The sequence below is a fragment of the Andrographis paniculata genome, unplaced genomic scaffold, assembly GCF_009805555.1.
Source record: "Andrographis paniculata isolate CXL003 unplaced genomic scaffold, ASM980555v1 Contig35END, whole genome shotgun sequence".
NCBI classification, from domain to species: domain Eukaryota; kingdom Viridiplantae; phylum Streptophyta; class Magnoliopsida; order Lamiales; family Acanthaceae; genus Andrographis; species Andrographis paniculata.
The window spans coordinates 28071-44567 of record NW_026137568.1 but is presented as its reverse complement, the minus strand read 5'-3'; the positions used below and the strand labels follow the sequence as shown (position 1 = coordinate 44567).

At 35.3% G+C, this 16497-nt stretch overlaps 1 protein-coding gene across 1 annotated transcript; it reads left to right on the top strand.

The window, feature by feature from the left end:
• The first annotated feature begins 204 nt into the window (after nt 1–204).
• LOC127249189 (uncharacterized) lies at nt 205–9751 on the top strand. The gene is made up of 17 exons (XM_051271889.1): nt 205–667; nt 745–845; nt 1596–1715; nt 2048–2137; nt 2216–2331; nt 2587–2686; nt 3173–3244; nt 3315–3362; nt 3436–3513; nt 3613–3732; nt 4455–4560; nt 4973–5136; nt 5719–5853; nt 8321–8451; nt 8607–8669; nt 8747–8825; nt 9521–9751. Exons 1-17 carry the CDS (start codon nt 394–396, stop codon nt 9599–9601), a joined length of 1878 nt encoding a protein of 625 aa, XP_051127846.1. The 5' UTR covers nt 205–393; the 3' UTR covers nt 9602–9751.
• The last annotated feature ends 6746 nt before the right edge of the window (nt 9752–16497 follow it).

The window sequence follows — 16497 nt, the reverse complement described above, 5'->3', positions numbered from 1 at the left end:
AGGTTTTTGAAAACACAAAGGAGTACTACGCTATTTTTAAAGTAGAGGGTAAAATGGTGCCAATTTTTTAAACCACAATAAACTACTATTGTATTGAGACCGAAGTGAGTAATAGGTTTACAAGACGTCAAAATACCGTCGGTTTTAACCGCTCACGGTTCGTAAATTTTATAAACCGAGTGGTGGGGTTTGAAACCGGCCGTCGGTTCGAAACCTAATGGGCAAAAGGGCAAGTCTGTTCAGACAGAGCCCCCATGTGCGTTGACTTCGGTCGCCGCCTACTAGTTCCATCGACTGGGAGGCGATGAGTGGAGTTCCTCTGCCCAATTATCGTAGCAAGCTATACGGCAGCAACTCAGTTGGATACCGTGGGTGCCGGACTCACTTTTGTGGATGGCGGTAAAAACCATGACTTCTGCCCCAGCTGCCGCTGTCAACCAGACCATAACCTCGGGATGGAGTAGAAAGAGCTTTTTAGCCTTTCAAAATCCCGCAGTTAGCTTCCCTTACATTCAACCCTTTCCGACTCCTAGCGCAGTGAAGAAGAGAATTACTTATCGATGTGCTGCCACGGAGAACAGTGGTGTGTTCTCTGTGACGCCCCAAAGCAAGGCCGATATTGACTACCTCGGCCAGAGCACCAAAGGCGATCTCAATCTTAATTCAGGTAATTACTGTTCAGTAAAGCCGAGTCACAGATTTACAATCTAACCAGTGATAAGTATGACCTGCATGTATTTGCAGAAATTGATGACGAAGAGGCTGGCCTAGACGGGCCTATCGAGGAGGTGGCGAGAATGGAAACTGAAGAGGCAGAGCAACTGCTTAATCATTTGGGCATTGCGGTTACGTTTTGCTTACTGCTCACTTTATTTGGTCAGTTTTGATAAATTTCACACCAAGAAGCATTTAAAACGGTTGATGCTTGGATATGAAAAAGGTCGGCTTCAAATTATGTGATTAGATATTTATGCATGAAGCTTTATCAAAGCTTACAAGTAGACAAGTAGTCGGGGAAGAAATGCTCGTTCACAAATGTTATTGATGGCGATGCATTTTTCTTTCTTAAGAATGCAGAATAAAATCATATTGGATTAGTTTACGAGCTCCTTGATGAAATAGTTTTGTCAATTGTCTCCAAAATATTCATGGGTTTCAAAACCTAAACCTTCCTTGATCCACATTGAGCCTGATCACTACATTGCACAAAAACCCCATGTTAATGTGTATATAACATCATGCTAGGAATTATGTGGTGCTGAATTATCTGTCATGATCAAAATATTGAAGTTGTTTATTTATTCTTCAATGCAACTTCATCTTCCTTAATCAACAAGGCCGCCCTTCTGAACAAGGGTCATCACAGCCTCTGGAAACTTTCTTGCTGAACTTTAGAGTATAGGTCCAGAGGGCAGTGGGTTTGGCTCCACTAGGGTTTGTGCATCAATCCAAGTCTGGGAGGAAAAAGTATATTTTGAATAGAAATCATATTTTGAGCTTGAAATTTGCCAAACTATTCATTTCTTCTCATCCAAGGTTTTTTCTTTCTTATTAGGGAGAATATACTGATTTGAGGTTTTTGGATCAACATGCAGGATCCATTTTCTGCTAGATATTCTCCTCGTGGCATTTTCTGCAGCAGAACACTTAATCTGAGGTCAATTAGTGCCATTGGATATGATATGGACTACACCTTGATGCATTATAATGTGATGGTAAGTAAACGGTTTTCCTGTTTGTTCTGGGTACTTTAATCCTTTAATTATTTGGTGACTGAACCGTATCACTGCATAAAAATAAGGATGTATGTATTCCTAGTTTCTGCCAAACTGTCACCTATTTTTATATTTTCCTGCTATTCATATACTTGTTTCATAGACTATTTTACCAGAAATGATGTTCATTCCAAAGGGTTTATTTAAATAACTTCAAATAGCTGTTTCAAAAGAAAAAAGCTACTCGATACACATCGATGAATTTTTTTCTGATTAAATCCAACCTCTTGCATTTCCTTTTGGAAATATTTCATAGGATTATGCTTTTTCAGGCTTGGGAAGGAAGAGCTTATGACTATTGCATGGGCAACTTGGGAAATATGGGGTTTCCTGTTGAAGGACTTTCATTTGACCCAGAACTGGTATATGACCTGTCTAAAATATGACAGGTATGCATATTCTGGGTTTGACCTTGAGTCTGCTTTTATCATCCATTGTAGGTCATTAGAGGCCTAGTGATAGATAAAGAGAAAGGAAATTTAGTCAAAGCAGACCGATTTGGATACGTCAAACGGGCTATGCATGGAACAAGAATGCTGTCAACTCAAGATGTAAGGTGTGGTTCAAACTTTCTTTTTCTCTACGGAAACACTTTTATTGGAAAGCTAGTTCATGTGAATGGGAACACAGCTTTCTTGTTTCCACTACCTGATGGTGGTTTTGTCAGGCATTGCATTTTGCATCAATATGTTAGGGAAGATTCTTCATAATAATCTCTCTTTTATTCAATTGAAATTGTTTGATATGTGATGCACAAATGACGTATATAAGTTATAGTTGCTTGTATCAATTTACTTTCTCCTCATGAAAGTGAGATATATGGGAGAGAGCTTGTGGATCTGCGAAAAGAGAGCCGGTGGGAGTTCCTGAATACATTCTTCTCTGTTTCAGAGGCAGTTGCTTATATGCAGGTATAACATTTACAGAATTTTAGTGGATGGTCTGTTATGCAAGCTTTCTTGAATGGAAATCCTTGCTTCAAGATGCTTGCTTTATTTGTTATCACTTTGTCCTGGAATGGTGTAGTTCAGTATCAGAAACTGTGGCCTTGCTGCGTTTGAACATTCAAACTGAAATGTTATGCTGATTCTAGAGCTCTAAATGAACTACACCAAACAGACCATCTCATGTTCGGGTTTGGTTTGTTCAGGTGATTAAATATGTTTGTGTTGATTCAATTAAACCATTTGGAAACAAGCACGATTAATTTGTCTTAAAACAAAACTTTTACTTCAAAGGTTGGTTTGTATTAACTTTATCAACTAAAATTGTACTGTCTTTTAAGCTTCCATGCAGGTGCCACATGATTCCTCGCTCCCCCCCCCCCCCCCCCCCCCCCCTCTCTCTCTCTCTCTCTCTTCGATTAAATGGATGTAATTAATATACTTAATGGGCAGATGGTCGATAGGCTTGACGAAGGAGCTATTGTATCAGAACTTGGTCCACTTGATTACAAGGGGCTTTATAAGGTTTAACTTTTGAACTATGACCATGACCCTAGGCATATTACAATACCTTGACTTCATCACATTATTGTAGGCTGTTGGTAAAGCATTATTCAGGGCACATGTTGAGGGCCAGTTGAAGGTATTTCGTCCTTAGTAATTTGAAAGTTTTGATGTGTAGTTGCACAGAAGTATCTAATTACAGACTCTCATAGAGTGAGATCATGTCCATGCCTGAAGTCTTTGTGGAGCCTGACCCTGAGCTACCTTTGGCTCTACTGGATCAGAAAGAGGTATGTTTTTGTCCACTTTTGAAATAGTTACCTCTATTTTTATTTATTTATTCTTTTATGTAAATTCTTAGTGGACAAAAATTGGCTGTTCTTGAACAGGCTGGAAAAAAACTCCTGCTTATTACCAACTCAGATTATCACTACACTGCAAAAATGATGCAACATTCTTTCAATAAGTTTCTGCCAAATGGTATGAACTGGCAAGATCTGTTTGAGATGGTAAGTGGAGCTGTTGGATTCCTACTAAACGGTTTGGTGTCTTTCTTTTCTTTGTCTAAAGTTTTAGTGAGGCTTTATCAACTTTCTTCAAACTTGATGTGATATATGATTTGAACACGGTTGTTCAATAAATTGTTTTACTGTTAAATAAAATTCAAGGTGATCACTCACAAGGAGGTCCATTTTTAGGTATGTGAAAATGAGTTCTTTTTAGCACGGATTCAAAGTATAAACTGTATTCCAGTTTTTGGAATGGATGCGTGATTTGATTGTCATATCTTGTATACAATATTGATTGATGTACAAAATATGAGGCAGTGATTATATTTTTGGGTTCTAATCTGCAAGCATAAATACTTTTTGTGTTAAATGAGCATCTCAAATTTCACTCAAAAGCTTAAGCTAGTAAGGAAATGCATCATTCGCGTGGCTAATTTTTTAAGAGGATTCTCTCATCGCATATGGGTAGAGGAATTCACGTGGTACTGACAGAGGGTGGTGGGGCGAATACGGAACTTCCTTCACTGCATGTTAAATGACCATCTCACCTAAAATTTTAAACTATTAGAAAAATGCATCATTCTTTATATATTATATAGTCAACCAACAGTGTGATTATATATAAACAGAGAAATAATTGAAAGTTGAATATTGTATGAAACTTGTAAGAAACATAGGCAATGTTATAAGAGCCTTTATCTGTTGGTTGATTGTTTCTATAGGTAATTGTCTCTGCTAGGAAGCCAGAATTTTTCCAGATGTCACACCCTATGTATGAAGTGGTGACCAATGAAGGTCTCATGCGCCCATGTTTTAAGGCTCATCCAGGTGATTTTTCTTGGTGTAAGGTGTGATGCTTTAAATGCATGCCGGCTGCAATCCCACTTTTTGATGAAATATCTACTCACATGATTGAGATGATATAATGTAACTAATTAACTGCAGCTTTATTTTAATGCAAGCGTTTTGAAACTATGTAGTGTAATTTTGAAATAGAATTTTGTTGATAAAAACTGCGCTTTACATTTTAACCCTGCAGGGTTTCATCCCATTATTTTTTGCCTTGATAAATTGTCTTTTATCAGGAAGTCAGAACACCTCTTCTTTCGTTATTCTCAGCAGTTGCTTACTTATGAAATGGTTAGGTCTTTTTGGAGATAAGAACAGTTGACGTTTCTGTTCTCTCTCTCTCTTTTTTTAACCAAGCATTTAGAAGCATTTCTCATTTGATTGTCAACAGGGGGGGTTTACTCTGGAGGAAGTGCTCAAATGGTTGAGAATTCACTTGGCATCCATGGAGATGAAATTCTATATGTTGGTGATCATATATATACTGATGTGAGCCAATCTAAGGTTCACTTTCGGTGGCGTACAGCACTAATATGCCGGGAGCTTGAGATGGAGGTTAGTAGTTATTATTTTACTGAGAATTAAGGAGTTATTAGGAAAAGCGATTCCCTGTTTTTTTTTTTTGCTGTCCACAATTCCCCTTGTGAAGAATTCTTATCACTTGAACTTGTTGGATAAATGTCATTGATAAGCTATATCAGAGATGCTAAATTCGCATTTCTCATTATGCTAAGACTGATTGCCCTATGGACCTAAGTACAAGAATAAACAAGGTTTGAGGTTCTTGTTTTAGCAAATTATATAGTTAGTTTTAGGATAGTTATATATTAAACTAGCGCTCTACTTGAGATGAAACCAGGTGAGAGTGAAATAGATTAGACTTACAAAAAAGGTTCAACTTGCAATAGAAATGTCAAATTAGTTCTTCGCCATAGCTATATAATTTCAAATATGGATTACAATATTTCATTTAATGAGGTGAATTAATTTTAGCAAGCAATTTCCTTAAGATAGCCTCTTACATTTGTTGTGCACATGCCACATTCTTAGAACTTCCAAGTGCCAATTTATTTGTCTATGAACTTTCATTGTTTATTCCCTTCATATGATTTCCTAGTCTTGGGCTTTACGTTGCAGCATAGTGCTTTAATTCATAGTCAAAGTCATCGTGCAGCATTGATCGAGCTTATAAATCAAAAGGAGATCTTAGGAGACCTTTTTAACCAACTTCGGCTCGCACTGCAAAGACGGAACAAAGGACGTCCTGCGCAGGTAATTCGATAGGAACATTTACAGTCACTTATATATCATTTTAAGGAGTTGTGTGTATTCTAAATATGGGCTCCAGATCTATATTACTTTTTCTAACCTGCAATTTTATTTCTTAAAAAAATCCCTCTCATGCTTGAAAAAAAGTAATAGTCCATGCCTTGTGAAGAAATGTTGCTGTATTAAAGAAGAAAGGAATTGACTAGTAAACATTGAATAGTTAAATGATGTATTTAATTCCAACATGATAAGCCTGTCAATGAATAGAAACGTATCTTTTCATTATCAAACCAACTTTATATAACTGTGTACTGAATGTCAACAACACATTCTTACTCTTATTTTGCAAGGCTGGGTTTTTTTACTTGGTGGTTTTGGTCTCTCTCTCTCTATCTCTCTCCTTTTTTTTTTTTTTTTTTAAATATTTTATCTCTTAAGTTCCTTAAAAAAATATCACACTAAGCACCTATTTTCTATGAAAAACATGACATTCAATAATTTTTTCACCTAAAAAAGATCAAAGCAAATGACACTTCTACAAATGGGAGCCACGAAATAAACAAATCCTTGTGTGTTTTTATTTATTTATGTCTTTCATTTATAATCCGTTTGTTATTTCTAAATTTCCCAATGTCATTCAAATGGGTACTTGTGTAACTAGAACAAGATGACTCTAATGGATTAACATATTAGAGAAGTATGAGTTTGATGATTTGCCATACTACTTTAAAGCAATCATATGATTGTAATAAACTACCTGTTAGTAGTGGTGGATCTTATAGTGCATATTACATTGCAGATGTTTATTCTCTATCGCTTACTTGGTTCAACTTCAATTAAAGTATTCTTTAAGAAAAAGCTAAACTAATGAAAGCCCTAAATATGCTAGATGCTAGATCATAACATGGATTGAATAAGTTGGAATCAACATTTTATTGATGGAGAAGCTAAGGAATAGTTAAAAGGCTCTATGTTAGTGCACGTTAAATTGCTATAGCACCGATACATAACTAGTGGTAATAACAAGATAACAGTTTCTATTGGATGTAATGGCATTCAATCTCGATATGTTTAGATGAGGCAATGTGAAAAGAATATGCTAACTCTTTCTTAATCAAAGATTAGGTATAATTACAAGTTACAACAATGAATATGTAAATTCTGAACTGTAAACTTAATGAACGGGGGTAATGAGCATAGTCCAACACCACAACTCAACCAAGTGGTTATTAATATTTTATATGCTTTTCACAGGGCCGTTGACATATCATGATATTTGTTGAGATATTTTAGATATTCGATTTTAGATTTAATAGATTTATATTTAAATTTGATCATATTCATAGATTAGATTACTTAGATTTGAGTTTATTGAGTCTGTTTTGTATTGACTTCTTATTTTGAGGATCAATAACACAATCTCATTATTTCCCCTCAAAATTTCTAATATGGTATCAGAGCCTATTTTTCTCATGTCGTAGATATAGCCTACCAACCCGTGTTTCTCCGGGTACATTCAACCTGGATTGTACCCAGAGGTCTTGTGATTTTGAGATGGTCCTGCGTGCAATCTGAAATTTGTCTGCGATCTGCATATGAAATCTACCGAGATCTGTTTGCTATCTACTATATGTCGACTGTCTGTTTGTTGCCTGCGTGCGATTTGTCATCTGTCATTGCCTGTCTGTTGCCTGCGTGCGATTTGCCATCTTTCTTGCTTGTTTGTTGCCGGAAATCTATCTACGATCTGCCATATATCCGCTGCTTGTCTGTTGCCTGCGTGCAATCTCGTTTTCGGCTCCGATGGACAGTCAATTATTATTTTTATTTGTGTTTTTGTTTTGCGTCTATATTCAACTTTCTTATCAAACTCAAATTGGTTTCTGTTATACCACTTGAGTTTGAAGGGGGATGTTGAAATATTTTAGATATTCGGTTTTAGATTTAGTTGATTTAATTTTAGATTTGATCTTATTCACAGATTAGATTACTTAGATTTGAGTCTATCGAGTCTGCTTTGTATTGCCTATATATAGACTTCTTATTTTGATGATCAATAACACAATATCATTATTTTCCCCAAAAATTTCTAACAATATTGTTAAAAGGTGTGAGGGGCTCGCAACTTGGCTTGATCTGTAATTTTTCAGGTTCATTGATTGCCACAAATTTCACCTTACTCTTCCTCTTGGATTGTTAACACCATTTTCACCATTTTGTCTACTTGGAGTTGCCAGTGATAACAAACAAAAAGACACTGACATTTATCTTTTGATGATTACATTGAAGATTATTTTGTATGTTTAACATACAATAGTCTTTGCGTGCCGTACAAAATTATGTGGTAAATCATGCATGTTTGTATCAGTTAGATTGAAATCAACCTCTGTTGTATGTGTGTTCATTATTATCCCTTTGCTTTTGAATGTGATGCGAGGCTTGTTTGAGGAAATGCTGTTTTTTCCTTCAGACCGTCGCTGCCACTCATATGGATGATAGGGAACTCACAGGAAGCATTCAGAAACTTCTAATTGTGATGCAAAGATTAGATCGCAAGATTGCCCCATTGATGGAATCAGATGGGAATGTCTTTAATAATAGGTGCTTTATTGTTTCACGCTGCAGGCAAAGTTGAACATTCTTCAAGTTCACTGCATAAATATGCACCATTTTCTTATTAGAACATAGCTGGAAAGGCGGTTCTTATTTTTCATTTTTGTATATATATGTATATATATATATTTTTTAAAATTCAGGTGGGGTTTTCTTTCCCGAGCAGGCCTGTGGGACAAAAGCCATTTAATGAGACAGATTGAGAAGTATGAAATGACTCTCACATGAATGGTAGTTAAACATGCTAACTTTCATCTAAAGTACCTTCCTTCCCATGTTGCAGGTATGCAGATATTTATACCTCGAGGGTTTCTAATTTCCTCCACTATACCCCTTTCATGTATTTCCGAGCTCAAGAACAGGTATGTAGGTTAATATGTACTTGTCTTATTCCATTTTTAGCTACAAGAGATCTGGCAAGTGTTAATTCTAATTTGGGTCATTTAATCACAAGGAGACCACGGGTCTTAATTTAGTTTCAGATTTTGTTTACCATTTACTTGCTTTCAGTGTAGCTAGTTAGTAAGCAATAGAAGGTTGGGCCTTTTTTCTTTTTTAGCATGTACTTGGTGTTTTTCCATAATTCAGAAATATTCTTCATTTTTTAGTGTGTTGGTTGCTATTAGTTTCCAATCATATTTGGGCATAAATGCGATCCTGAGTTTTTTGTCTATCCAACATAAATCAATTAAAATAGTCATTTGATGTGAGATAATAGGTGTTTGATCTCATATTTTGAATAAAAATAAAATAATAAATTCTAGATATAACATTTCAAATAAAAATGAGTGTTTGATGTGATGTTTTCAAAATGAGGGGGGAAGGTTATTGTATATGGATAGTGGTGGTTGTGAAAACACAACCAAATAAATTTCATCCTTGTAACTACAGTTGTATTATCTGCATTATATCAGTAGTAGTGTGGAATATTTGCGAGAGACCTGTTATAGCCCAGGATCAGTGTGGCTTGTAGATAGTTTCGTTGCACTTTGAGCGTTGAGCACCAATTACTTTTAGTGGTGTGCATCTTGATGCTATTGTTTGGGTGTTGGTGCAGTCGCTTGCTCATGATACATGCACATTCCACCAGCTAAAGCATGGCTCAATTGATCACGACGTCAACAGGCTTTATGGCTAACAGCACATTGGCTTATGTTTCATTGTTGCGTGCTGCATTATTCTTGATTATCGACCAAGGTTTGTTTACCTCTGGTAATATTTTAGATTGAACGTTTTGATATTATATTATCTTTTGCCTAATTTTTAGAGTTATAGCATATTCTATCAATTTAACTAATAATAATTTAGGAAATATTTTGTGAGAGAAATAATTGTATTTTTTTTTTTTTTTGAGAAATGTAAAATTCAAATAGTAAAAATATGATGTTAGGGGTTAAAAGAAACAAACCCTTAATATAATCAAATCAAATATAAATACTAAATTTAATATTAATCAATTAGATTTAATTTAAATATTAAAGAGTCGTAAAGATTGGAGCCAAATCATCCGCTCAGAAGCAGGGCGGCCCTTGGCGGACTTAAGGGCGCCTCCTTCCAGGACCTAATTTAAATAAGTATTCATTACTTATTCCCAATTTAATTAGGGGTCATTACTTATTTATATTATATATAAACTATTTATGTATATATATAGTTTATTTGATAAATAGTTTATTTGATTTTAATGTAAATATAAAGGAATATGACTTGTTGATTAAGTGCTATATATGAGTTTAAATTCATGTACTTTCAAAATTTAAAATTTTTTAAAATATTTTTTTGTGCATTAGAAAAAATTAGATAAAATTATTTTGTATATAAAAATGATAGAAAATTTCTTTTATTTAATTATTTATATTTTATTATAGATAAAAAATATATCATTTATATATATTTAGGACCTTCTAATTTTTGTTTTAAATCTTAGACAATTAATATTAATATTATTATTGCTATTTTATCTAAAAATGCTAGAAAAAGATATTTTATTTAATTATTTATATTTTATTATAGATAAAAAAATATATCATTTATATATATTTAGGACCTTCTAATTTTTGTTTTAAATCTTAGACAATTAATATTAATATTATTATTGCTATTTTATCTAAAAATGCTAGAAAAAAATATTTTATTTAATTATTTATATTTTATTATAGCTAAAATATAGAGTATCATTTATATATATTTAGAAATTTTTTATCTTTGTTTAATCTTTTTTTTTTTCCTTAAAAAAATTAAGTATTAGACAATTATTATTGATATTTTTGACATAAAAAAATACTGAAAAATTGTTTTTTAAATTTATATTTTATTATTAGTAAAATAATATTACTCCACACGTCATGTAAAAATAGAAGTTTTTCCTTTTATATTAAAGAAAAAATGGTATTGTTTTACTTAAAAAAAATAAAATAAAAATAAATTTGAATAATAATTAAAAATATATAAATAAATTTAAATAACAAAGAAAATATTATTTATATATATTTAAATGGTCTTGAATTTCATTTCGCCCGGAGTCCTTAAAATATCGGTCAGGGCTCTCAATGAATCAGAGTCGGATGGAGGTTTTGAATGGAATTGAGTCGGTAGCAGCAAGATTTTGCGTGGGATTAGTTTGAATATTTAAGGAACGGGAAAAGATTGAAAATATGTTTCTTTTATGAAATTTTATGAAATTTTATTATTTAAATTCTGTTTTTTTTTCTTGAAAAAAAAATATTTTTTTTTTCTCACAAAATATTACATCAAATATTATTTTCATATTAAATTTAGGGCATGTTTGATTAGCTGATTCAATTAGCTGATAGCTCTTAGCTGATTCAATTAGCTGGTTTGACTAGCTGATTCGATTAGCTGTTTGTATTAAAATGTTTGGTAAAACAATTGTTTGATATTAGCTGTTTATACGTAAAATGACAATTGAAAACATTTCTATTTTATTCTTGTTTCTAACATATTCAATTATGTTCTTTTGAGTTTAGAATGTTTAAAATTTTTTGTTATTAGTTATTGAAAATTGTAACAGTGTTATTAAAAGTATTTATTTTTATTACAGTTAGATTTAAAATATAATATATTTTTATTAAAATATATAAATAATTTTTTTATTAAAAATGATGTAAAATATAAAATAATAAATTTTTCGTGTATATATTTATTATATTAGTTATCGATTAGTTCATTATATTTATAATTTTTAATAAATTTAATTTATTTAATTTATGTTTAGTATAAAATTTATATAATGTAATTTTAATAAAAAATAAATTATTAATATTTATATTTTTATTTTATGTTGATTTAATAAATTTATATATTTTATAATTAAAATAATTTTTATATAAAAATCAATTATTTTAAATTTATAAAAGTAATACTATAATATAATAAAATATTCTAATATAATTAATAAATAGTTAAAATACATTTATTTGTCTAAAATTTATAATAAATTTTTAAGGGCATATAAAGAATAAGAAAAATTATTTCAAAACGTTGGAAAGTTAGCTTTTCATAAATTAGTTTTTTGGGTCCAAAAAGCTATTCCAAAAAGCTAATTTATCAAACACCTAAATTAGCTTTTTGACTGGTCAAACTGTTAAAAATTGTTCAATAAACTAAAAGCTCTTCAAAAAGTTATTTGCCAAACACCCCCTTAAATTAATTTTTTTTTTCAAATTCATAAAAAAAAACATATAGTTAAAATTATAGATCGAGTCTTGGCAGAGATTAGAGTTGAAAACATATATATATATATTTAATAATAAATATATACATATATAAGAAGTCAACTGATGAAAAAATATTAAATAATTATTCCTTCGGTATCGGTTAAGATGATCACAAATAGTCAAGGTAGGTTAATAAATTATTAAATATTATTTTATGATTTTTTATATGAATAATATTATAGGTATTTTAAATATTATATCTCAATAAAATATATACCATACAAATAAATAAAAAGGTTTTGAATAAAATGATAATACAAATAAATGAAATTTTTTATTATTTATTTATAATAAAATTAAAATTAATTTTATAAAAATAAGAAGTTTTAAATATAGATAAAAGTATTTGCTTATCAAGATAAATATAAATAAAAGAATTTTGAGTAAATCCTACGTATAAAATGTAAAAAATTCTTAGAGCGGATGCAGGTGGTCTCCCGATTTTCTGTTTCAGTTAGCAGGCTTTAACCTCTTACTTATTTTTTTGTTGGGACACTTAGTGTTGATATTACTTAGACTTGATAATATTAGTATTGATTGATTGGTGTTGATGTTTTAGGCATGTTGCGTTTGCTCTTTGATAGTTAGACTACCTAGGCTTGTCTGGTATGTTTTATTTGACTTTGATTTTATAGTTTGTATAAGCAGAACTACGTATGGCTTGATCCCGTTTGGGTACGTAGGCAACCTACTTTGGGTGCAGCCATTGATATGTAGGTTTTACAAAAAAAAGACCCTAAACGCTAAACTCTAAACCATTCACCAACTTCCTAGCCACTAGAAACCCTAACCCCGACCTCACCACTACTATTCCACTACTTCGCCATTTTTTGATCAAAATCGCCATTAAGCTACCCGTTTATCTAACCATTTTTTGGCCACCGCACTACCGCAATTATCTTTATCAGCCCCAAAAACCTTTAACCTGGTTACTGGCACCACCATATCGCCGCCGGAGGCGCCAGAACTACTTTTGATCAAAATCCGTCCAAAACTGCATCGCCGGAAAACTGTTCCTCCGGCCGAGTTTAGGGTTTAGCGTTTAGGGTTTAAAGATGCACATTCGCAGATATCATATATATATATATATATAGGGAAGGGAACCGTGTCCCGGATGCCTTAGCGGCTCTGGCAGTTTCTCTTTTGATTGGACGGATACTTATCCCAACAGATATCCTTTCATCGATTAAAAGTTTCATTCGAGCGAATGCAAATGGTCTCCCGATTTTCCGTTTCAGGTGGCAGGCTTCACCCTCATACTTGTTTTTTGGGACACTTAGTGCTGATATTACTTAGACTTGATAGACTTAGTATTGCTTAGTTGGTGTTGATGCCTTAGGCATGTTGCCTTTGAACTTTGATACTTAGACTACTTAGGCTTGTCTAGTTTGTTTTGTTTGACTTGTACTGTATAGTGTGTATCAGCAGAATTACGTATGGCTTGATCCTGTTTGGGTACGTAGACAGCCCACTTTGGGTACAACAATTGTTATATAGTTTTTTTTTTTAAAAAAACTAAACCCTAAACCATCCACCGACTTCCCAGCCACAATAAACCCTAATTCCGACCTCGCCACTGCTGTTCCACCACTTCGCCGTTTTCTAATAAAAACTGCCATTAAGCTACCCGTTGATCCAACAATTTTTCGGCCATCGCATTACCACCATTGTCTTCATCAGCCCCAAAAATCCACAACCTGGTTACTCGCATACCCGTATTGCTGCTGGAGGCGCAAAAAATACCCCAGATCAAAATGCGTCCAAAAATTCGTCGGCGGAAAACTGCTCCTACAGCTAGGGTTTTTTTTTTTTTTTTTTCTTTAGGGTTTAAAGATGCGGTTTGGAAGATATTTCATATATATAGGGAACGGAACCGTATCGCGGATGCTTTAACGACTCTGGAGGTTTCTCTTTAGATTGAGCGGACACTTCTCCCGACTGATATCCCTTCATTGATCAAAAGTTTCATTCTAGTTTGACGTAGATGGTCTCTCGGCTTTCCGTTGTAGGTAGCAGGCTTTACCCTCTTAGTTGTTTTTTGGGACACTTAGCGTTGATACTACTTAGACTTGATATACTTACTATTGCTTGGTTGGTGTTGATGCCTTAGGCATGGTACCTTTTGCCTTTGATACTTAGACTACCTAGACTTGTCTGGTTTGTTTTGTTTGACTTGGGTTGTATAGCTTGTATCAGCAGAACTACGTATGGCTTGATCCCGTTTGGGTATGTAGGCAGCCCACTTTGGGTGCAGCCATTGCTATATAATTTTTACCAAAAAATCCTAAACCATCCACCGACTTCCCAGCCATGGGAAACCAAAACCCCGACGTCGCCACTGCTGTTCCACCACTACGCCATTTTCCGATCAAAACTGCCATTATGCTACTTGTTCATCCAGCCTTTTTCCGGCTACCGCATTACCGCCATTGTCTTCATCAGCCAAAAAAACCCCCAACGTGGTTACTCGCACTACCGTATCGTTGTCGGAGGCTCCGGAAATACCCCCGATCAAAATGCATCCAAAACTGCATCACCGAAAAACTGCCCCTCCAGCCGTGTTTAGGATTTAGGATTTAGAGTTTTTTTTTTGCTGCGCTCAAAGGGAGCTACCTACGTATCCAAACGGAATCAAGCTATACGTAGTAGTATGACCATACATAACTAAGGACTTAAAAGAAAAACATAAACGAGGAAAATAAATAAAGGACTAAAGTCTAGTGGAAACGAAAGCACGGGAGCCCCTCCGCGCCTGCACGAATAAAGCCACGAGCCGTCGCAAAGATTTCTGCCGGGGCCAGCGTCTGTGCATCAGTAAGGGAGCATGCTGCGTTTGCTAAGGCATCTGCCACATGATTTCCTTCACGATAAATGTGGGAGATCCTCCATTCGATGTTGCGCAACTGTAGGCGTAGGGGATGGAGACATGGCTGCAGGGTCCAATATTCCGTAAAGGAGAAGATCAAGGAAATATTGCTGGTGGAGTCTGTCTCGATCCACAATGGGAGGTAGCCGCGCGCCATCGACAAATCAGCACAAGACCGGATCGCGTGTAACTCGGCCAAAGTATTTGTTGCATGCAGGAGCGGGACCTGAAAGGCTGCCAGGGCAGCCCCGGTTTCATCCCGAATAACGCCAACAGCCCCTGCCGGACCAGGGTTGCCGAGTGATGCGCCATCGGTGTTCAGTTTAAACCATATTGGAGTCGAAGCTTCCCATCGCACAAGGACCGGCGGCCGAGGGACCGGAGGCAGGAAGCGAAGGCTAAGACGAGATGCGAGGTGTAAGTCGTCGGGCCAATGTCGCTGCTGAAGGATGCCGGCGCGCCACAGGACATGTAAATGAAAATGAACATGCCAAATGATCTAGTTAGAGGAAACACGGATACCTCTATGCTTGGCGTCGTTCCGTGCTGTCCAAAGGAACCAAACAATTAGCAACGTGATGTAGAGACGAATGATTCGCGCGTAGGGGGAAGAAAGGCGCCACACATAAACCATAAAGTGGGGCATGTGCGTCACCGGAAGCGGTAGGCGAAATAGGTCAGCAAAGCGGTAGGCAGCCACCATGAGAAAGACTTGAGCGATCCCATCGCTGCAAGTATCGACGGAGCTTCCCAAGTAGGCCCTCATAAAGGATGTTGCGTCGATTTCCCACATAAAAGGTGCGCACAAGTAGGTGAGTGGGAGACTTTCCGTGTCGAAGACCGTTACAGATCGAAGCTATCATTGAACACTATCCGGGCACCGGCGGCTGAAAACCAATTGGCTCTTCTGACAGTTCACCAGTTGGTCAGTGATCCGCGCGTAGGAGGATAAGAAATCCATCAGGAGACTGATGCGGTCGCCATGGGTGTTGGCAAAGATTAACATATCGTCGGCATAGGTAAGATGTGTCAAGCGGAACTGGCCGCGACAAAGTACAAATCCGGGCAACGGCAATAAAGACGCTCTAATCCACGGGAGAGGAGGTCTGCGGCAAAGACAAAGAGGGTAGGGGACAAGGGGTCCCCCTTTCGGAGGCCGCGTGAGGAGGGGAAAAAGCCGCCCAAGTTCCTATTAACAAGGATCGAGTACCAAGCATGATCAACACAGTTCATAATCAAGGTAATGAACTGAGTCAGGAAGCCGAACCTTGTGAGAGCATACCGCAGGAACCTTCATGACACCCGATCACATGCTTTATTGAGATCTAGTTTCATCAGTAGAGAAGGATTTAGGTTTTAGGGTTTAGGGTTTAAGGTGTAAGTCGTCAGGCCAATGTCGCCACTGAAGGATGCCAGCGCGCCACAGGACAT

Coding starts and splice junctions, on each gene's coding strand:
- LOC127249189 (XM_051271889.1), top strand. CDS start 394: ATGGCGGTAAAAACCATGACTTCTGCCCCAGCTGCCGCTGTCAACCAG. Junction 846..1,595: donor TTAATCATTTGGGCATTGCG/GTTACGTTTTGC, acceptor ATCAACATGCAG/GATCCATTTTCTGCTAGATA. Junction 3,733..4,454: donor GGCAAGATCTGTTTGAGATG/GTAAGTGGAGCT, acceptor TTGTTTCTATAG/GTAATTGTCTCTGCTAGGAA.